The sequence below is a fragment of the Egretta garzetta genome, unplaced genomic scaffold (genome assembly GCF_000687185.1).
Source record: "Egretta garzetta isolate BGI_Z169 unplaced genomic scaffold, ASM68718v1 scaffold503, whole genome shotgun sequence".
Classification (NCBI taxonomy): Eukaryota; Metazoa; Chordata; class Aves; order Pelecaniformes; family Ardeidae; genus Egretta; species Egretta garzetta.
In genome coordinates, this window is record NW_009259107.1 from 1,004,339 (window position 1) to 1,028,226 (window position 23,888).

Sequence of the window (23,888 nt, forward strand, 5' to 3'; positions counted from 1 at the left end):
CAGGGAGGTTGTGGACTCTCCCTCCTTGGAGATACTCAAAAGCCATCAGGACGTGGTGCTGGGCAAGTGGCTTTAGGTGGCCCTGCTCGAGCAGGGAGTTGGAGCAGATGACCTCCAGAGGTTTCTTCCAACCTCAACCATTCTGTGCTTCTGTGAAATGATTCTTTGTGCCTTCAGCCAGGCAGATTTGGGCACGGGGGAAAGGGGAGCAGAAAGTAAATACATCTCTTAAGGAACACGTGAACCTCTGTCTCTCAGCAGCTATCCTTTCCCATTCAGGTACTTATGGGAGTGTTACAGCAAACATTGGAGGTGCTTGCAGGCTCAGCTTCATTCAGAAACACAATCCTCCCTCTGGAACACTGTTGACTCCTTTCTAGGATTGGGAAGGTAAGTTTTAACCTACACTCAAACAAGCAGTAAATTCACAATTTAGAGCTGATCGTTACCCTTTAAAGGTTTGGGATCAAGGGCTTTGGGATCAAGGGCCAGCTAGAGAACTTCTCTGAACGTGACCGCCTCTGAGCTAAGAGATCACATAGCGCTGACCACAATCTTTTCTGTCATCTTCTTTCTTCTCTCCTACCCTTTCTCTGCACAGGATTGAGAAAAAAACCCCACCATCTTCTCTAGGTACAAGAATAAGGTAATTCAAACCTACATGGACACCAGAGAAAACCACCCCCCAGCACTATTTCATACAGAGGGGAAAAACTCAGTAAAGTATGTGGTAAAACCCAGCACTTCTCAAAAAGTAGCAAATATTCCAGAAGCCAAAACAGATCTTTATGACCTGAAAAACAATTTTATCTTTTTTCTCCCTGCTTGCTCCCCTGTAGACCCTGTCTGCATGTTCAAAGTAGCAGGTTATGACTTGCTTTGATTTTGCTTGCTCATCATCATGCAGCTCAGGTTTTACAGCTATAAAAACTCCACTGAATTATAGCTTTAGGGGTATTGACAGGATGTGTTTCAGTTCCAAGACAGAACTTGGAGGGAGGACTGCAGATGCAGGAAAGCTCTCCTTGGCAACATAAAAAGCCTCTGTCCAGTGTGCACAACTTCCGTGCTGCACTTAATGGCCTGAGAAGAGCGCAGCACAGGAATATTTGTTGCTTCATCTCCTAATGCACTAGCCGGAAAAAAAAAAAAAAAAAAAAAAAAAAAGCAAAAAGCTGAGTTTATTGATGTGTTTTGTTCATTATGAAGTGTATTGTAGTCAATGTTAGACTTTTATTTTCTTTGGGTGGGACTAAATTCATTAGGTGTCGGCTGCTTTCGCCCAACTCCTCTTGGACACGTGCTGGTTTCTAATTCTTTGCATTCATTTTACTGGGTGCTGTATTACATCCTTGGATTTACCTCAGCACCGCATTTACAAAGATCAGAGTGGTTATGCTGCAGCAGCGTGGCTGCTCCGGAGAGGCCACCTGCAGCAAGCCCTCCTCTTGCAACAGACGGAAAGAAGGACAGGAGCACAGGAGCTCAAAGAGTGCAAGCAGCGGGCTCTCCAGAGCTCTCTGCTTTGGCTCTACCAGAGCGTGTTCAGAGTGTAAGGACAAATCACTGCACACGATACATCCCTTGAGTAGCAGCCGGCCCAAAGACCCAGAGCAACGGTCTCTCAAGTCGTCTCAGGCTTAAAGTGTAGATTCAATATTTCTCTGCTCCCTGTACAGGAGTAGTTTGTTTCCCCTTATCCCATGCTCAACACTCTTGGGAAGAAAAAGAAAAAAAAAAAGAAAAAAAAAAAGTGTATCTACCTATTTTTTTTCTGTGAAAAGAGGAGGATCAGGAAACGAGGCAAAGGATTTCCATTTACAGGGTACGCTGGGACTGAGTGTCACTCCTTGGCAAAGCTTAGTCCCTGCAGGACATTACTTACATGCATACATACTTACATACATACTTACACACATACACCCCACCTCCTGGTTTTAGTAAATTAATTTAGTCCCTGTCCTTGAGCTGTCTCTATGTCTGTGAACACAGACTCCTACAGGTGCTCTACAGGTAAACTCTCCCCCGCCAACTTTTCTTCTGCAGGCCCTCGTGATCCTCCCCCTGGGAGCAGATGCGTGCCTCTGCTGTGTCCCCTCCAGGCTGCGCTTCTGAAATATTCCCCATGCGAAAGGCTGAAGCAGCTCCTCGCCGATGGCCTTTCTTTTGAAAAGCAAGAGGAGACACTTCAAGGGAAGCCAGTGAGGTCAAGGAAAACCAGCAGCGATAACAGCCTGACCCAAATAAGCAAGAATGTAATGCAGAGAATCCCTCTGCAAAATAATTTCTAAGGAAGTGGAACAAATTGAAATACACTAGTGGATCTAATACCAATAGCAAATCAATGATGTAAAACATTTAAATATGTAAACAAAATTTCAGCAGCTTATGAGCTATCAGAACAGCTATTTCCTATGAAATTTGGACATGGATTTGCTCCCTAAAATACCAAGAGGTTCACTGCAAAACACACCAGCAATTATGCACCACGGGGTAAGGAAAAACTGTCTAGCAAAACCAGGGAAAGATTTTAATATTTTGCAGGGCTTTGGGATTTAGAAACTCTTTGCCCTTGTGATTCATGGCAGTCAGACTTCTCTATTCTCTAGCATCTTTCCTTTGGTAAGCCATAGTAAAAGAGGGAAAAAAAACGCAACCCCCAACACATTTGTAAAAAAAAAAAAAAAAATCCCGTATTTTGTCAGGACTTCCAGCTTCCCTTCTGCCCAGCAATTAAACTGGTATAAAACAACTTTGCAATAGCTTAAAGAAATAGATTTGATGCTTCGATTTCAGCTGATATTTCAGTTCATCCCGCTATTATTTTTCCTGTGTTGGTGAAAACACAATTGGATTAATTATCTAGTCATCAAGGGTTTTGCCTAGTTTTTATTTGACCCCCCCCTTTTTTTTTTCACCTGTTCACCTTCTTACGCAATCTTCCTGAAATAAATACAAACCCAGTCCATTAGAGAGGAGCTACGAACTGTATCCTTAACACGAGCTCTACCCAGGATGAGTTTGCCCAGCCATGCCTGGGAGGCTCAGGTCACACTGAGGTCTGCAAAGCCATCAGCCTGTCACTACAAGCACACTGCGTCCCTTGCTGAACAATCCAATTTTAAAAAATATTTAATGTTCTTTCTTCAGCAGTCTCATTTTACCACCCAGAAAGAGTCACTCTATCCTGATGCTTAGTGCACACATGAGGTATGTGGCTCTAAACCTTTCGTATTTCTTGCCGTTTAATCACAAGCTTTTTGCTAATGTTATCTAACACAACTAATCATCCTAGCTTCCTATATGAAATGTATGTGAATTAAAATGACAGGGAGAAGATAAAGACAAATTAAATTAATATGGAAAGGGCTTTCTCCTACAGTACCTGGTTGAAGGTCAGAATCTCAAGGGCTCCAGTTGGGAACCTGCGTTCACACTGTCCCAGCAGATGGGGCTTTGCTCTTCAGTGAGCATATGCCAAGGCTCTACCTGGATCATCAGAGGGTTGTGGGCTACCAACAGAGCTCTGGAGCAAAGAGCTGTGCCTGTCAGCACCCGGGGTTACCGATACAATGCTCCTACATGCCTCACTGACCACAGTTACACTCAGAACAAGATGCTTTTCATCATTTATACCTCAGGCATCGACTCCCACATATTGGTACCTTTTTGCTCAGTCACTGTGCTTTTTGCAGATGCTGTTGGACAATCTGTGAACAATAAGAATGGCCAGGCAGGAGGGCAAGGTGCCACTTTCACACAGAAAAGATTTACACATAGCTACACCCCGTTCCATGTCAACAGGACCGTATCTGCACTACCCTGAAAGCTTCACCATCAAGGGACAACTTCAGCTCTGTGCTTCTTTTGGGACAGAGGCTATTAGCTATGACCTGACTCGAGAGCTCGTGATAATTGAGTTCACTCACACTACAGAGGTATTAGCCCATCACTAGAACTGGTCTGAACCGCATCATTTCAGAGCCAGCCAGCCAACTTTGCAGTTGCTTCTGTGGCATCCCAGAGGTACCAGCGTCAAAACCGCAGTATTTGAATACACGATCATCCTACCTATTACGCATACGTTGGCTAACATTCAAGCTATTGAGTAGTAACAGCAACTTGTTCTCATAGGTCCTCTTACATGAGCTTCTGAATTACTTGCTGTCATCCAGAAAGTGATAAAACTACATTTATGAGCGATACATAAAATTCAAACGAGACCTTTATTTACATTAGGTTTTCAAGCGCTGGGTGTTGCAACATACATAACAAAATTTCATACTACATTTTTTATAGGAAATCAGGTTGAAAAGCTGATCTACAGAATCAATTTGTCAAAACTGGCTAAGCAGAAAATGTGTCAGCTCGGTTTTAGAGTACTCTGATCAATTTTATACCGTCTGCTATCGTTCAGAGTATTCCTGATGTCATGGTTATAAAAACAGAGCGCTCATGCAGGTTAATTTACAGTGAACTCTCCTAGTAAATTTTACATTCTTCACTTGTTCAGAAGAGCAGGTCAATACTCTCCACATTGTCTCACAAAGCAATTACAGATCCAAATAGGGAGAAAACTAGAGCCATCAGGAGATTTTTAACAGAAAGAAAACTGGATTTAGCAAGACAAGGAGTCAGAACTTTAACTCCATGACAAACTGAATTATCATCCCTCATTCTGTAGAAAACAAATTGTACTGTAAAGATTAATCAAGTCCTTTTATTCCGTATTAACATTATGCAGCAACTAATATGAGTGTCTAGGTAAACAGAAACTTTATGAAATGTTTTGCTGCAAAGCTGACTTCAGTAATGCACGCAAATGATAAAGTCATCAACTCTGTTCACTGCCAGAAATAAAAAAAAAAATGGCTTCAGGAGCAAATAACACTGATTCATACTGTGCTCAAGCACTAGTCAACAAACTCTATTAAACTATGCAGGGGTGAAAAAAAAAAAAAATCAAAGCAGCTTTGTTATCTTACTTGTGACACCTTATTTAAGTATCAGGCATTACCTCTTTACGTCAGCATAAATATGTAGCCTTCTACACCTTTTATGATGTGGTTACAGACACAAAAATGTTATAGGAGAAAGCAAGAGCTAGTTCAAGGAATTTCAGACTTTGAAATCAGCAAGATACAAAGCTAAAATTCATACGTTCCTTTTCAAGTTATGAATACTTTCACTAAAACATAAATATTTTAACATATATTAATTTTTTCTGACATTCAAAATTGTAAAGTCAATATGGCAGAATTATTGTTAAAAGCACATATTTACAAATATTCTTTTTTCCATACATAAAGTATTTGGCATAATTATAACAATCTTACTGCATACACAACTGTTTGCTTCTTTTTCACATAATGGTACACTCCTTATTAAAATTTACCAATTATGTACAAAAATACTTGAACATTTATTATAGAAAACCTCTATAACTACCGTCAACAGCTTGTAACTGCTGAAGGTTTAATTGAGAGAATATAAAAAGTGGTCACTTTCTTCCAGTTAAACTATCAACAAATCAAACACACAGCTAAAATCAACATGAGCTTCCCAACAAAAGAGGGAGAATATTTTTAACAGCATGATTTAAAATGCAGTTCACACATCTGTTCCCAAGCACATGTTAAACAGTCAGTAAAAGAAAGAGGATACAAAAAATACATACAGAAGGTGCTTTTTTTTTTTTTTTCTTCCCCTCCACATTCCTACGGCTTGGCATTAACTTTCCAGAGCTCTTCAGATGCCAATCACTAAAATACAACCTAAGGCCAAACACCGTTCTCCTACAATAAAGATGATGGTGACGAACTCAAGCTAAAAAGCAAATCCAAAACCTGACTCCATTGGTACATACACACCCAAAGAGCTGTTCAGAATATTTGCTAGGTTTTTACAGAATTATTGAAGACCTTTGCAATCAGTTTTTGAAATTTATTGATCAATATCCAGTGATTTGTACTTGTAAAAATTTGTTCATTTAGTGTATTGCCTTGGTACTAGTCAGTACCGATCCTTGTACACAAGTTAAATGAACAATTCATTTGTACCTGTTTCATACACAGATTGTATTTCAGGGTGAACTTTCAAAACCAGCAGAGAACCTCCACTAGCAAACCGCTAGCTTTTTAAAAAAACAAAACAAAACAACAAAAAACATTAACTGGAAGAATAAAATAAAATTGCACCTCAAAAGAAAGGGATGTGTCACACACAGTAATACACTAATGGCACAAAACCTTATCAAGACTCACCAGAATGGTGCTGTATGCTGAATGAAATGCAGGTATTTCTCCACCTTAAAAATAACATAAACCAAGCGTGTGTTTCAAAAATTCCAAACCACATTCTTAACAACAGTTCTCTGCAGTATAACTTGCATTATATCTCCGTTTTTCCACAGACATTTGAAATGACCAACCTGTTCATCGGATAAGAGAAACAACTTTCAGCCTACTTGCAGAAACATCCTAGCCTACAGACTACTTTGTTAGAAAGCGTGCATTTATCTCTAGTAGTAAAGATCCAGTCAGTATATTCTGTATTTTGTAAGAAGCATTCGGCTAACTCAGATGAGAGTTGTAGGGTTTTAGATTTAAGTTTTTAAATAAAGTACAAATAAAAGCATTTATCAGTATTCACCACCATGAAATTAAAAAAAAAAAAAAAAATCCTCTCATTCATGCTTCCTATAATATCTGGCAACCTAAATTAGTAACTTCATTTCAAATGTGCAACGTAATATTAATAAGCATTTTAAAGTTGCTCAAAAGAAAAGGTGGGCGAAATATTAAAGTGCCTAACTAAACGCGTTTTACCATTTTTAAAAAATATTACTTTTTAAACGGTAAAGAATTGGTTGCAATTAAATATAAAAGTGGCTTCTCATAGCTGAGAGACTTTGCGGGGCAGAGGCCTGGGCCGGGGAACCTGCTCAGTCCTCCTGCTGCTGTTTTCCAGGTTGTTTGGCCGGACCAGCTGCGGCTTGGGCGGCAGCGCCGGGGGGTCCGCGGCGGGCGGGATGGAGAGGCTGTGAGGTAGAGGAACGGGGCGTTTCAAAGTCCGCTCGTACACGCTGTAAGGCGGCGGGGTTTTACTTTCTTTTCTCACAGGCTCCTCAGAAACGCTGTAGCTTGGGACAGTCACTGTTGGTTCGCTGCCTTGGCTTTCAAAGCCTGACGTCTCTGACGTGCTACATCGGCTGAGCGAAGAGATGCCGCTGCTGTAACTCCCCGACAGCACCGGGGAGTTGGATATGGCCCCCGAGGAATGATACTCCACTGGAGACGGTGTGAATGATTGCACAGACCCCTGCTCGAGAGAAAGGGCAGAAGAAGAATTTACCTGGAGTCAACGAGGGAGAGTGTTTCTGTGCTCAGACTGAAAACACACGGAGAAACCACGCATAGATTCTGAGGCGTGATAGACATAAACGGTTGCGTCCCTGTTTAATTAAGATCCCATGAGAAACCAATAGCGCTCATTTCAAGAGTGCCCTGGTACACCGTGTTCATGCCAGTGAACACAGTGTTCATGCCAGTAATTCATGTAAGTGGAAGTAAATCTGTATTTAAGTGTTATCTTACTATCATAATACCCTGGAAAAATCTGGAAGCCTTTAAAATGAACCCTCGGTTTTCCCAGCTTTAAGCGAGATGCATAACCTGGCGCAGGGCATACCTAGTGGTGTCCTGCCCCCTAACGCCAAAGCACAGGGCCTGCATCCCAGTCACTGCTGCTACCTCAGCCTCTCACGTTCCAAATTCATTTTCCAAAGCTTCTTCCTCACAGTTTTAGTGCACCGTCACGCAAGGAAAAGCGCATTTACATGGTGGCATCATCTCCGAGCGTGCCGTAATACCAACGTCGGAGGCGAAGCGCAGGGCGGGTGCCGAGCTCGTAGCCACTGCCGGGCGCCAGCCCCGTTCCGCCCGCAGCCGGACTCGCTGTTCCAGGGCAGCAGCCCGAAGGCAGGGGGTGAGGCATCGCTGCTCCAGACCCCATTTTGAACTGCAGTTGCCTCCACCCGTCCTCTCCCCCACCTCCCAGGCCTTCCTGGGACACACCGCGCTGCTTGCACGGAACACAAAGCACCACTGCGGCCCAGGGGATGAGGGTCCGGCGGAGGGCAAAGGTTGCAAATGGCCGCACCAGCGGCCTTGCAGGTCTGTGGGGGAAGGCGGGGGAAGGTGAGGGACGGGGAGCTGAGGGCCCAAGCGGCAACAACAGTGCTGACGAAGAATAAAAGGCGGGGCAGTAAAGCCTTACCTAAAACCACTGAGCAGTCCCTATTCTAGTGAAGCAACTTCAACTGAAAACCGTCAAAGGTTAAACCATGCTTTGCAAGTTGAAAAGTTTTTGCAACGTATCTAATTTTGACTGGAGCCATCTGACACAATCTAGACTTAACGGCCTCAAACACAGGCTAAAAAAAGGGGTGGAGAAATCACATCAGAGACAAATTTCTCACCCCAATTCTTGTTAGACTGGTTGGCGCTCGGCTGCTCAGCTTGAGGTGAGAGTGCGAGCCGTGCAAAGGGTGGGGAGGGGAGGAAAAGGAGAGGGGCACGGTGTATAGAGCTGGCTGCACTGACTTTATGCTGCTGAGATAATCTTAGTTATCCGTCTAGGACTGGATCCACAGTGCACTGCAAGCAATGGGAGAAAAAAAATCTTCATTTACTTCAGGGTTTTTGTACTAAGATGGCTTTCTCTGGCAGCAGGGAACAGTTGGAACAAAAGCTAAAATTTGAGCCCTGTATGTGGCTAGGGAAAAGCAGAGCAAGTGTTGAAGACGTTTCAGACACTGAGAGGAGCCTGTTTAGCTACTTGTTTCAGGTTCCATTCCTCTGCGTGTGAGGAGGCTGCAGCTGTACTCCTACCCCACAAACGTCCAGGGTCAAGGTTCTCAAATAAATGATGTAATTGGTTCAAGTTCCAAGTCCATGTCTGACACTTGGATTAAGTGACTGTAGAGAAGATTAAGGACCTTTGCTTTTGTCATTCAGAAAAAGAGCAAATATGTGTAAACCCTGGCTGCTTCAATTTAGGAGCTGAGCAGGGGTAAGCACTTGGTTCCTGACAGCAGCGCAGACTGCTTGTACCGGTAGCGAGCAACAGTCTAGACACCAAAACAGTCTGGAAATTCATGGATGCTTGAAGTGAGATCCAGCAACTCCCAGAATTATTTGGGGCCAGCATTCCTCTCCCAAGCAGCAATCCAGACTTTGGCTGTAAAATGCTTAAATTCTGTCCAAGCCTTTAGAAGAAAATATTAGGACAAAAATGGAAAAAAGGAAGAGTCCCTCACCTTTTGTACAAGCTCTGAAGAGCTTCCTACTAAGCAGCTAGTGCGAAACCTGGGATCTGTGCTCACTTCAGCAGAAGGTCTACTATGGTAATAGGGTGACAGGCACTCCGATGGCCAGCACAATTGCTCTGTGTTGAACCTGGACCACTGTGCAGCCACGAGTGGCAACGTTACAGGCTCATGCGATGGCAAATGGGAGAATGACTGTGGACTTGTGATTAGGGACCTCAAGGGGAAAGAAGGCATTTTGGGGGGCCACTTTCCTCCTCCTCAGACATGTACCTCTGCAGCATTAGTTAGGCATTGGGTTGCTGAGGGACAACTTCGGCAGGGCTGCCTCCCTCTGCCCTCGCACCTGAGTGCCTGAAGCACCAGTCACGCACCTTTCTATTTGCTCTCCTTCCAGGTTGTTGACCCTCATATTTCTAACTGCAGAATTCTCTCTGCTTCAATGGGGTGGCAAAGGCTATCCCGCAAGACTGATATTGTGCAGTCTGTCAATACCAGCGTTTGCCTGGAATATTCAGGCAGCATGCTCATGTCCTCCAGTGCTGTGGAAGACATGGATTTCCTGGCCAAGTTTTCCAAGTAATATGCTATTGTGCAACAAAGTGGGTACCAACACATTCAAATATCTTGAAACAGAAATGAAACCTGCTCAATTTAGCCTGGATCCCCAGTTGCTATGGGTGTTTAACTGCCAGAGAAGAACCAATGCTTATTCACAGCCTGTGCTTAATGTTTCCTACTGGCAGGCTTCAAACTCCTTCCAACTTCTTACACAACCTCCCTGGATTGTTCTGCAGAGGGAATGGGTATTAAAATGACTGAAGCAAGGATTACTCTCTTAACACACCCTCTAATCCAATGGCTCTGGATGCTGGAGGAGTAAAAGGAAGGTTGCACAACAGGTTTTCCTTTGCTGGTATCTCCCTTTTGCCACCATTGGAGACAGAATTCTAGACTAGGCAGACCGTCAGGCACATCTTGCATTTATTTCTTACGCTCTCTTCTGTCCACTGACTCAGGTGAGCTTGATTGTCCATGTAGGTGAGAAGCCTAATATCGAGAGGCTAAAGAGTCTAAAGATTAGGTTTCTTGCCTGCAGTTTTGAAAATCTCCAGAGCTGCTGTAATTGTTATGGCCTCTTACTGTTGTGAATGGTTTTTGCATAGGCATACGATAACAAAAGGAAAACATAATATAATCCTAAATAATGTATATTAAATACATACTGTCTACCCCACAACACATACAACGTGTCCCACAAAGATGATTGACTGCAATAAGACAGTACCTTCATTGGTGATCTGCCAGCAGGAGAAGGGGAAACAGAGGCTATGTGTCTTGCTGGTGACGCTGTAAAGTCAGAAAGATTTCAGTGCATACTTGGCATTACAATTTTCACTAAGAAATCTTTTTAAGTGGGTAAGAGATCATTCTATACACTAGCATTATCTCTGGTTTCCTCTAAGTACTTGCTCAATGGCTGCAAATAGTTTTAGAGATTTTATTTATTTTACTGTGTTCTCAGGATTATCTTGCAGTACAACCAATGACGTATATGAAATTTCTGCATCCATCTTCTCTGACAAATTTTATATCACTGTAAATTGGTTTATATCCTACCAAATGGTAACAGGATTCAAAAAAAGTCAGTATAATAACTTTTCCCCTCCTCTTTTTCTTCTTCTCTTAAGAAATATATTATGTCTTTGTATGTCAAATAAGAAAAAAAGACAATACATAATGTACCTATATCAAACATTTACCTGTAAATATACTGCAAACATGCCTGGACATACTTTGAGGCATAAGTCTAAAACATAAAAAGCGTCTTCACTCCCTTGAGAACAATTATATTTCCTGTATCACTTAAGCAGCCTTTCTTTCAAACGGAAATTAATCTTTTGAAAGGCAAATTGGTTATAGTAACAGAACTCATGTACTTCCACAATTGCTGTGCATTTTCTGGCCAGTAAGATTCTTTGTGGTTAATGATCATTTCTGATTGCTAACCTCCAATTATCAAAAGATCAAAAGATTAAATTTTATCATCCACCATAGTACCAACATGAACTGTCTGAAACTACTCAGTTATTAAGTGAAGGGGCAGTATTGGAAACAGAATGCTAGAGAGAACATTAATGAGATGAAAATACCTACGGAGGCAGTTCTACAGCCTTCCATGTAGGTAATCAAATAATAAATTAACCTGCCCAAGAAGTTAAAAATTAATCAGAGTGGAAAGAATCTAAGCCCTCAAGTAAATATTTTTTTTACTGGAGCTCAGCCTGAAACATCCATTAACTCACCAGTCTGTGCAGGTCTTGGTGGTACGGGAGGAGATATAAGCTTTCCACTTTCCGATGTGTTTCTGGCTTCCTTCCCACTGTCCAGGCTCCAGCTGCTGGGGGTGGTGTTTACAGCTGGAAGAGAATGAAAAAGCTGATATAGGCGTCAACACTTCTAGCTCTCAGACGCGCCTTTACCCATGAGGGTAAAACTACAGAGAGTGAAAACATTAAAAAATTTAACAAGCATGCCTGAAAAGTTTTCATGATTACATCAGCATTTGAAAAAGCTTTTAAATAATGGCTGTCAATCTTCTGGTTGCCTGATGTATGCATGCATCTGGCTCGCAGGTCAGTTTGTGATTGCATAGCAGTTGGGACCATCAACGACACCAGCAGCTGAGATAGCACATTGGTGCATTGCAAATCCAGCTACAAAGGGAGATAAGCTTGAAGCCTGTTAATATAATCAGTTTATCTTTGCACCAGACTCCTGTTTAAAGGTTTCTAGGGAGAGGGGAACAGACTATTCATAAACCATTTCCATTAACTCATTTTATATACAGAAGGGACTAGAGAAAGGAATTCGCCAAATTCCAATCAAACTCCCTCAGAAAGCTCTCAGTCCTAACAGTATTTTGTTGCCTGTATAGGCTACAAATTCAGAATTGAAAGAAGGTGGAAAGAAGGGCACAAAATGGAGGGAGTAAAAATGGAATGTCTGAAAAAAAATCAGATGAAAAAATAATTGTGGACTAAGAAAATTTACATACACGGTAGCCATGGTTGAGGATCTCTGCTTGATCATGTAAACTGATTATCACCTTGACATGTATAAAACTGGCTGTTGCATTTGTCTGTGCGACTTTCTATGACTTTATAATTTAATGATCCCATAAGGCCTGGAACAGTTTCCTTAATAGAACTGGATTATCTCACTTTATCAAGGAGCCACCAATATTGGAAAGAAGTCAGACAGACAGAAAGACAGGGCAAAAGCGAACTTAAAACCCACAATTTTTTTTTTCACATGTCCTGTAAAAAAAAGCAGGAAAAAACCTGCTTCAAACCTCCCCCCCGCAAAAAAAAAGAAAAAAAATCCCACCAAAACCCCACAACGAAAAAATGCCCCCACCTTCAAAGCCTCAAACCTCTTGCCTTGCCATGACAGTTTCCTTCTTGTCTGCTTATTCCATAGTTATGAGTGGAAAACCACATGCAAGGGCTCTGTGCTCATTTACAAAGATGAAGTGAAAAGCAAAGTATTGTTGCTAACTGATGGTATCCATTATTGCTACTATAGCAACACCAAGGGCTCTCAGGAGGACTGGAATCCCACTATACCAGTATATGTCGGACTTAATACAAAAAATACAGTACAAATAATATTTGTTTCATATCTGCAACAATATTCTTTCAGTATAATTGCACATTAGTTGACCCTGAGAACAGCACACAGAATAATCTATTTTCTAGAGAATCATCTTGCTTTTTTATTGCCAAAATATGCAATACATTGTTTGCTTTTTATTGTAGGCTGTCACCTAGCAGTATGGTTTTGCCCTCATCCTAAAAATGACTTGGCACCAGACCTGGGTACTTCTAATGCCTGAAACTTTTGACAAGCCATTTTTTCTTTTAAGTCATCCAAGCAGTCAGTTCTTTGGACTGCTAAAGCCTCCAGGAGAGAATACTTTATTTTAACAATTCTGTAATGTACTTGGCTGCAGAGGCCAGTGGAAAAGTTTTTCCATTTCCATGTTCAATTATTTCATATGTTTTTCAGCCCTGTGAAAAATTCCGCACTTGAGCTTTCATAAAAACTTGGACACAAAATTAGTTATAAAAATCAGCTCTTATTGATGAAAATCTGATTCCTGGTCAGTTCTTGTTACGCTATATTCTTAAAATATTTATTTTCTATGCACCTGTTTTACTATATCCTTTATTCAGGGTACCACAAAGGGCACAGCATAATGAAATGATGGAGCATATTATGGATGTGGAGCACAACAATAACTGTGCCAACAATACTGAATTTCCCCATGTGCAAAATTACAGAAGGCCATATTTTGTCTACAGTATTTCATAAGTTTCTCATTTACTCTAATTAAAAAAAACAAACTGAAACAAAACCCCCCAACAAACCACGAACTGATCTTTTGTCTTCCATCAAGGTGTAACCAAAAGCACAGTGACTTATATTTGGTAAAGAAGATTTGCAGGTACCAAACTTCAGGACTCTATCCATCTCTTTAGCTTCTCTCTGCCCCAGTCTCCACAAGTTCATCTCCAGGGTTCATCACCCCATATGACTCTCTTGAGAAGCAGAAGGGACAGCTCCTGCAGGCAGCCTGCTGCAACCTGCTGCTCCATCACCCCTTCCTGAAAACTTCTGTGCCCTTCTGAGTGCAACACTCCATTCAGAAAAACACCATGTTCCCCCCTTTTTGGCAAAGTGTTTTGAAACTTAGAGTGTTAGCATAAACTAGTTAGTTAGAATGTTTTGAAACTTGAAGATGACAATATACGCTCAAAAGAATTAGCATTCTATAGGAATATGACGGATTAATTATATTTTCGTTGCTTCCAAGATTGCTGTGGTGCAGCGTTTCCACTCACCTTTGTCGGGGCCGGGCAGATTGGAATCGCTTCGTGGCAAAGCACCATCTCCAATATGATTAAACAGCATTCTCTGTAAATTGAGAACAGCATGGTTTATGCCTAGCTGCTGTTGCATTTCAGTAGCCTTTAAAAAAACAATTAGCTTTTTATTATTATCCCCACCACACAGGCCTACTTTGGAGGTAGAGTGATAAGCATCACCTAAGAGGATAAATAGTTTAATAAAAATATGTGTATACAAATAGGGAGGAGACTAGTTTTCTGAAAACTGTACACACAGGAATCAGATGGAGCATTATTATGTACTGAGTTCTGACAGTTTCCAGCTCCCTAAAAAACAAAACAAGGCTCATTCCTCAAGTGGTATCTTGGTAGATTACTATGCGAGTGCAGGGATAGATTTGCAATAATTTCACTGCAGAATCAGGATCTGAACAAGGTGTAATGTTTGACAATGTTCAAGTCATGGCTGTTATCTTAGAAGAGCATTGTGTATTATTTCCACACCTGACTTTTTTGGTAACAGCATTCTTACTTCTCTTGTGGATAAAAGCTGACCCATAAAGTTTGTTTGTCTTTCCTTTTCTGAATATTCGGGGGTTTTTTTAAGAAAAAAAACCCAGTAAATTTATGAAACAATTTTAAAATTCCACCAGTTATTTCTTTTGACAGCATTCAAATAATCCGTGGGTTACTAGTTTATCTTGATAACAGATGTAAACAGCATCCAGTTAATCCTACAAGTAATTCAGATGTACTTTCCAAACAAAATGAGAACAGATGAAGTTTACTTTTTTCTTCCCCCTTTTTTTTAAAGCAAGATCAGACAGTCAGTGAAATCCAAATCAAATAAAATCTTCTTGTATCTCCTTCCAGCGTTCACAGAGGACTGAGTCAGCCAGGCACTACACTGTTGTTCCACAAGATGGCAAACCCAGCTGCAAAGTAACATCACTGATCTAACATGTTGCAGCTCCATGTTACAGAGTGAGGAACAAATACTTGGCCAATTCAACTTGACTTAAAACATCTCATAGAGATAATGCTTTGGTGGACTTTGAGCTACGTGAGTTTTGCCTATCTATGCTGCACTAGAGTCCGTACTGGATCAGGTAACGTCTGTTTTCCTGGAGTTACCATTAAACTGAGGTGGTGTAACTACACGTGTACTCTAATGTGACAGAAAATGTGACCATGTGTTTCTGCCTGGTCTGGATTGAACGTTCACTGCCCAGTGAGTCTGCAGTGCACTAGGATCTGGTGGGCAAGTGTTGAAGTCTGTTTTCTGTTGTGAAGGTAAAGAGCAAAGGCTGAAAAAGCAACTGAAGTTGGAGGAGATAAAGAGACAAAAGCTGAATGAAATACAGAGAAACGAGGACATACTAAAATAATGAAATATAAAACCATATGGAAGGACAAGAGCAATTACAGGATGTTTAATGAAACGCAAAAAAACCCAAAAATGTGAAACCCAAAAAGCTCCATTAGGAAGAACAATAGTGCAAAAACTAAGCAGGCTTGTTGACCAGCCAATGACAGCAGGCATTCCTCTTCAGAGTATGGGAAGAGCTGGAAGAGACACTGTACAATCGCTCAGCCAGAGATCAAAAAGCAAGCACAAATGGATGTTGACTGAAAACAGCTGTACATAGATAAACTTGAGCATTAATTTCAATGAGAGAAGTGGATGCAGTACTGCTGTGGTCTTGTTCTATGAAGTGCATCAAACTTCCTTAAATGAGGTAGCTATGGCCTGAAAGGACTTGATTTGGACATGAACTGCAGGAATTTGCCTATGTATCTCATCTTTCCTGTTTGAAAAACTAACGTGAAAATGGCATTCATTAAGCCATAACAAAGATGCTCATAAATGGGTGGTCCTTTCCTCATTAACTTAGTGTGAAGCTCCAACCAAGACTGTTGAAGTTAAGTGGTGTTAGAATAAAAATAGAAAAGACAAGGAACAGTTTGAGCATCTAAATTCTTGCAGGTATCTCTAAGATATTGCCTTACAATTGTCCTGAGGTTTTCTTTTCCCCTTCTTAATCAGAAGGCAGAGAATCAGAATTTTGTTTCTGGTCACAGTCCATTTTTACTGCTCAGGGAATAGAGCACCAGAGAAAGAAATTGCACCTTTCCCCAGAAAAATATATCCTCATTTATGGTCATGAGGGCAGAAAGAAACTGTCAGACCTTCTCACCCTTGAAACATACTTCACTGTACGAGCAAGTTAATTTTCTACTTACCCTCTCTTGGGACACTGAGGGTAGAGACAGATTGGGAGATTTTCCTGCCGGGCGAGTCTCAGAGAGAGTGGAGACTGGGCCTACGAGCTCCTCAGCCTCCCTTATCGAATCTCGGGTAGAGTGGGAAATAGAAGTCGCATTCCACTTGGCAAAGCAAGAGTTTGCAGTCTGGGAGCAAAAATGGGATAATTTTTTCTTTGCGGCAAACTGTAAAACCGCTTTACTTGAAGAACACCTCCTGGTCCTTACTGTATGTTGGTTTGGCTCCACTACCACTGAGAATGTGCCCACTAGATACATCAGTAAGTAGTTCCCAAGAACTCCCCTTAAGTCTGGCTAAGCTTCCATATTGCTTCTTAAGCCCTCACATAACAGCATGAGGACTTAAAACAGAAAAGAGGAAAAAATTAAATCAAGAGCCAGTTCAGTAACTGAAGAAGCGAAGAACATGAATACAACTAACGAGAAACCAACAAATCATTTCTAAAATAAAGGAACCTGGACTACCAAGCTGTTTTTTTATCAGAGGCAAAGTTTCTGGTGGAAACAAGAGTGTTGAAAAGAGGGCCTTTCACACTGTACTTATATTTTCTTCTTTCTCAGCTTCAGCAAGAGGTGCATTGTGTGATGGCACGGATTAAAACAGCAACTGTGTTAAAGGAAAGCACTTTAGGAAAGTAGGTCCATTAAGAAGAAAAGATGAAATAAAGATTCAAAACGGGCCAGCTCACCAAGCTCATTTTGCATTTCACATAACTCCAAAGATACAGATTTCACACAGACCTATGTAACAGCAATTTTAAAGTAAGAATGCAACTCATTCTTTTCACTGGAGTAAAAAAAATTCTATCTTTCTTTTCTGAAAGTACATTGAAAAATAGGAATTGCCACATTGAGTGGGTTATCATCTCGCAGTGGCTAGGATTAGCTATTTCAGAAGAAATAAAGGGGAGGTCAACATGGACAACTGCCATGATAACAGTTTTTCTTCCTTTTTTCTTCCCTAGATTGAACAAATGCTGCTGTTTCTCACAAGCAGGCTGTGTCATCTGGTGAGTCTTTGCATCTCTCTCTCACTGCAGTGAGTAAATATCAAAACCAGATCTAAACCTAGACAAAGCAAGCAGAAATGTGATCAAGCACCGTGATCTATTTTTTCTTATAAAACTAAAAAAATCCCTTGAAAATTAACAGCAATAAGCAGATACTAAGTCTGTGCATTTATCATCTTAGCTACTTGAGTTCAGAGGCCTCCCCAACAAGCTTCCTACCTGTGAGGTTTCCAAAGGAGTAGGGTAGATGGCACTGCAGGGCCTCTCTCTGGGGGACAGGCAAGAGTTTTCTCGGGAATGCTTATGTTTGTCAGACAACAGAGGAGAGGCTAGAATATAAATGTGTCAAGTGATTAAATTCATGCAGTGAAACTCAGACATTACAATTGCACACTTGTGACAAAGAAATCCTCTGTCCCCAGTAATTCATATTCCTCAAACAACTGGCTAAATTTGATGTCTGACCAGTGATATCCTGCAGAAATTCACCTGTGTAATGTATCAAGAATAATTTAATTTAGTTTACCACAGGAGACAAGCACTGACCTCTGGCACTGGATGGAGCAGAACTGGTCACATTAGGTGAAGCAGAATGAGTAGAACTCAGGCTTGAGGTAGACGGACTAGGCTGCGTATAGAATAGACGCCGGTGTTACCACATCACATTTACTGGCTTGGAAACCAAAAGTTTATAACATACTTTTCACTAAAACAAAGAACTTGTAATTTGTTAGACTGGTTTCTCCGTATTTCAAAATAGCAAACCAGCATAAAGAGCATTAATGTAACTACACAAAGATATAGTAAAATATCAAATAAATAGAAACAGAATTAATATTTCCAAATAATTACATCACAACTGTGACAAATGCACAGAAAAGTCTATGTAAGGTCAGATGACTTCACATCATAATGCACTGCTGCTTATTACTTTTGGAAAAAAGTTAAAGAAGAAGAAATTGTTCTTTCTAAGTTAAGGAGGTTAAAAGCCCATTTAAAGATTTGTTTTCTAAAAGAAGCATCAGCTATAACTTTGAGATTTCTGAATGAAATAATAGAAGCATTAATTTAGTAAATAGCCTTGTAAGAAAGATTCTGTTTAGTTTGAAGAATGACAATAATTTGTACCTGCATGTTAAAAACTTCATCAGAGCTTTCTGATTGCCCGGTGATATTGCTGACTTCAGCAGAAGCTTGGGATGACAGTGATGAGGATGAATACCGATTGACAGCAGGGTAACTCAAAGGACTGTTTGAAGAATAATGAAATACAAAATGGTTAACTCTAGTTGCCAGTCATAATTTTTCATGTGAAAACAGCACATATTTATTAATCTGCACAGTTTAATTTGGATTTATTAGTTGAGAGAGAGAGAGAGAGAGAGAGAGAAAATATATATATTGGCTATTCATGACTGTTCAGGCGGATCATACAAGGAAGCACACACCCAATGAAAGTATTTTATGGATCATCTTCTGTGAGTAACAAAATCTATCAATTTCTAGTAATTTAACTTGCCTGCGTCGTGGTATTACCCTGGCACCGTCAGGGCTCATAGAAACAGGCATGGAATTTCGGCATACGCGAGGACTTCCATTTGGGAAATGAACAGGGCTAGCTTGTACACAGGCAGAAAATTCCTGGTGAATTGTTAAAGGAAGATTAATTACAATGAACATAATATCATTAAGCATTTTATAAGATACATATTGTCATTTTAATGGGTGTATCTGCATTTTTGATCAGCTTCATCATTAGTAAGAAAAATATTTTAACTTTTTGCTGATGACACTTTCCCTTTAGTAAAATGTGATTATTTTTATCTGCGATGCATGGAAAGTTTCTTGACTTTCTCTTTGCTTTGTGGTACTGCAAGAATGCTCTAAGTTGCAATGTGGACAAACAACCAAAAGATGTCACTATTTGTTGCTTACAAAAATTAAACAACCCTTACTGCAGTTTAACGGTCTCCTGGTTTATCCATGCACCTGCTCATGTACCTGTATTCCCAAGCTTGACTTCATCACAAAGAACTGATCCACCAGCTTTTTGTGCAACGGCCTCATGTCCTGCGGCACCACCTTCTCATGCACCGCCAAGCCAAATTCTAAAATCTGGGCCTGCAGAAGAGACCAGAGGAAAGAGAGGAAAAAATACATTTTTGATGCATTTTCTTTAAGCTTTCATCATCAATTAGGATACTAATAAAAAAAAATCCAACCAAATTTATGTTGTATTAAAAGCATCTATCTAAATCCCTGACAGATGTGTAATCAAACAAGGCCCTAAGACCAAACCCAGTAATACACAAGAGGATTTATGCCTCTTCCCATTTTACTATTCAACTTTCTCAAACATCTGGCCTATGCGAATTCAACTCTAATGTAAGAAACCACTACGGATACCATAGTGAAAAATCTGGCTAAATGGCAACTGTACAAAAGAGCAGTTCTAAATCCTAAATAAAAAGCCATTTTCTGTAAGAACACTTATAAAAAGCACGAAACAACAGCAACGGCCACATCCACCAGAGACCCTGTAATATATTTGCAATGAAGTCCATGGTTCCCTATCCTATTCCAGCCCCTCCGAGACCTCAGGAAATGGTGGCTTTATGTATATTCTCGATGCAAGGCATGACAAGCTTCCGAATAACATTGCTAAAACATTAATATTGCTCAAATTTGGTCGCAGGCATTTAAAATACTGAATTGGTTACATGAAGAATCAGATAAACTCAAATTTAAAAACAAAATAGCTACACGATGCTGTAATATCTTTGGATGAGAGCTACTAGCTGACGTTTTCAGGCAGCCTGCGAGCAGGCACACAGCTGCGCAGCTTCACTGACCCCGAGGCCAGGACTGCAGCGCATCCCCCTGTGCACAGAGCCACCCCGCCCCTTCTGAACGCTCCGTGTTTTCTATTAAATCATCTGTGGGTGCCAGACAGGGATTAACTGCCATCACCTGGAATTCACATTTTTGTCATTAACTCTAAGTTAAGTTATTAACCCCAGTTTTGAAATTGTAAGGGTTAGCAAGAATAACTATAGCTTGAAAAAACAAAACTGCAATGTAAATTACTATACATTATCTAAATGAAATTAAAGTGAGCTCAGTGAACCTGTTCTGATTTATACTGTCTGAGGATCTGTCCCCTCAGCTGATCTGACCAAAAGATACCACAACACTGATGAAAAATGGAATTTCCATCTTGCCAAATTCCAATACTCTGACCTCTTTATCCCAAGCTGGCAATAAAGTTTGAAATTTCAGCACGCTGCATAGAACAAAGATAGGTAAATGTCATGTTAAAAAAGCTGAAATACTTAGTAAGATCATTTGATCAAAATAATTTATTTCAGCATTTCCAAATGGAGACACTACATATTTGAGGCTGGTAGGTCATTGTCTTATAAATAAAAGAAGAAACAACACAAAAACCATATAATGCATAAAATACTTACCTGTTTAATTTAATCACTTGGTGTTTCTTTTACTGCCTACCTACTTCTGCAATTATGAGATGTAATAAGATTTTTTGCATTTGTTTTCTCTTATGTTAAACATTATAGTGAAAATTTGTTTTGTAGTATTGGTAAAATACATCATACAAATATTTGCTGAAGCCATTGAACATTTCAGTGAGAAAATGTTTATTCTGTAGTAGTGGTAAAATATGTTTTGCAAATATTTGCATATGAGCATCACAAGACAAAACCTTGCCACTCATTCAACCTTTAATTTAGAATAGTTTGAAGTGATTAAGATGATGATGAAAAGGAATAGGAAAAAAATATTAATATGACCCAGAAACTTGCTTATATAGGAAGCTGCTGTCTACTTGGAATCTAATTCAGAAGATACTGAAGACCAATGGGCAATTATTAACCTCTCAAATTTTGTATTTTATTTTGGGACACTTTTAGCTGGAACAGCTGAGCAGGCCACCCAGTCAGTCTTTTCCCCACTTTACCTGCTCGAGCATCAGCTCTCTCAAGCGTGTGATCTTCTCTCCATCCTCTGGATGGTTCAAGATGTATTCTTTGACAAAGAATGCCTAAGCAGAATAGAATCAAAGTAACATGAAGTGAGTAAAAACACATCACTTTTTTTTAAACAAGTTTGTAGATGACATTTTTGAAACAAAAGCTCCTTTCTACTGCAACAGAGGATAATAAATGCAAAATAATTAATTATTCACATATGCACTGGTGGAGACTATGGGCAAATAAAATGTAGCCACTCTTGAGTGGAATTTACCAGTTTTTCATTATTCAGGACAGATCCTGAATCAAATTTGGACACCTGAAAAATCAGAGTTGAAAGCAAACACAGGTCACCTGAACTAAGCATCTCTTCATTAATTGTGACATAGGAGTTTGGATTTTCCTGTGTTTTCATACAAGGAGCTTCATTATCCCTTAAGGATAAAGATATCTCAAGAACAGTGTGGAACTGTATGGTATTATATGCATTGGAGCATGTGACATTATCTTCTTATTCACTCTTAACAGAAATAATGTTTTAAAGAACTCACAGTGACACTGGTGTCAAATACTCACACTTTTCACTTCAGGAGCATCTGACCAAAATCCAGGTGTGTTCATGAGCTTACATGCTTTTCCACCCATCTCCAGTGCTCAAACTGTACCAACTGTAGTACCCTGAAGTCATTTTACCCACCAGCAATTGTCTGGACATAGCACTCCCCTGTTTGTTCATGACTGCATCTTTCTTTACATGACACCTATCCTACCCTGCAAGGGGTTTATATAGAATTTACAACAGTTTTCAAAACTATTCTGCAAAGAAAATGCCCAGCGGAGTGATTTCTAGACCTTCTCAAAAATGCATTTGTCACAAAAAGTGACTGCACGCATACCTATAGATAAACATGGTTTTCTATCCATAGAGTTGAGAGGATGATAGTGGCTGCTCTGTGCTGCACTTTCCTTTTGCACCTGTCTTAGCATTTCCATCACACAGGTCTTACAAGATTCTCCATCCAGCTTCAGCTGTTAAAATCTTTGCTAGGCAGAATCATTAGTAAAAATGGGGAACAGTGGAGCTCAAGATAAATATACCGCTTCCTCTGATTCAATTCCAAAATTTCATGCTGTGACAACCTATAACAAGGAAGTTCTGAGACCTGTCTAGAAAATGCTGATACTGTAATGAAGAACATTTATTTTACACGGTCCTTTCACTACAGATAAGTAGACTTATAAGAATTCATGTTTAAATTGTTAAAAGAAGCCCTCTGATACTTGCTAAAATCCCAAATCCCAAACTTCTGCCAGCTGATGGGTGGTTTTTTTTTTCTCTCAGCTACAAGCTTAATGTTCTTTCAATATCAAGCAGGTGGTGTCCCAGTGGTTTTGAGCTGAGGTTTATACAGATCTATATTATGAGTCAGAGATGTAATAATCTAACTTCAAACAAAATCACCAGTACTTTAGGAAAAAAAAAAAAATTAGAATTTGACTAAATCCAATAACATACTCGGAACCGCTAGTTTCCAATAATTAATCATAAAGTGCCTCTACTCTTCTAGCATACATAAAGGAGCTAAAAGAAATGTAATACAGTACAAATTGCAGTTTGAAAGGTGTTAGTGGGCACAAAACACACTCTTCCAGCAGTGTTCAGAAATTTTTTTTTAAAAAAATCAGTGGTTCAGTCTAGAGCCATTTTTTAGCACACAGGAAAGTGCTGCATAATAACTATTACTTCCGTAGATTTTCCTGGAATCTGTTCCTGTATTGAAACACCTGCAGTACTGGCCAAAGCACTGAATAATTAGAGATAGCTGCTTTTTATCCCATTAGGAGAAAAAAAACCCAAACAAAACAAAACCAAAAAAGGAGGGCAGAATCAAGAAGGCAGCAGCTGGCAAAAGGATGTTATTTGCTGGGTCTTACACTTCTTAAAGCTTGGAAGTTGCCCAAAGGAAATGAGGATATACATAAAGACAGGGTCATGCTTACCTCAAGACCACATGCTCCAAGCCTGACTGAGTTTTGAGCTTTATACAGGGCAGAAGGCAAAAGCAAGTGGAACAGACAGGCAGAGAAAAGCGTTTACAGAGGAGAGGAAAAGGAAGGTAGAAGATAAGAAGTAGCAAAACAGCAGGAAGACATATAAAGACTGAAAAAGGGACATGCAAAGAGAATGAGGGTGAAATAGAAACGAACAATCCCAAATCTCACAACTACTGCTATCAGTTTTGGTGTTTACAACACAGATCATTGAAAAGTCCTATTTTAGATATGTAGCAAGAGAGAAAAGGAGAGGACAGAAGGGAATCGAAACATGAAGACTGCCTAGGAGATCAAGAATTGCAGC

General features: G+C 40.2%; 1 protein-coding gene across 1 annotated transcript in view; it reads right to left on the reverse strand.

Moving 5' to 3' along the window:
• Nucleotides 1-6,828: 6,828 nt before the first annotated feature.
• The window catches only part of DOCK4 (dedicator of cytokinesis 4), a 221,258-nt gene continuing 204,198 nt past the window's right edge, over nucleotides 6,829-23,888 (reverse strand). The window contains 11 exon segments of the mRNA XM_035890904.1: nucleotides 6,829-7,320; nucleotides 10,617-10,678; nucleotides 11,635-11,748; nucleotides 14,236-14,308; nucleotides 16,486-16,653; nucleotides 17,757-17,866; nucleotides 18,084-18,165; nucleotides 18,666-18,786; nucleotides 19,057-19,178; nucleotides 19,539-19,658; nucleotides 21,517-21,600. Coding sequence (XP_035746797.1) covers nucleotides 6,895-7,320; nucleotides 10,617-10,678; nucleotides 11,635-11,748; nucleotides 14,236-14,308; nucleotides 16,486-16,653; nucleotides 17,757-17,866; nucleotides 18,084-18,165; nucleotides 18,666-18,786; nucleotides 19,057-19,178; nucleotides 19,539-19,658; nucleotides 21,517-21,600 — 1,482 coding nt within the window. The 3' untranslated portion in view covers nucleotides 6,829-6,894.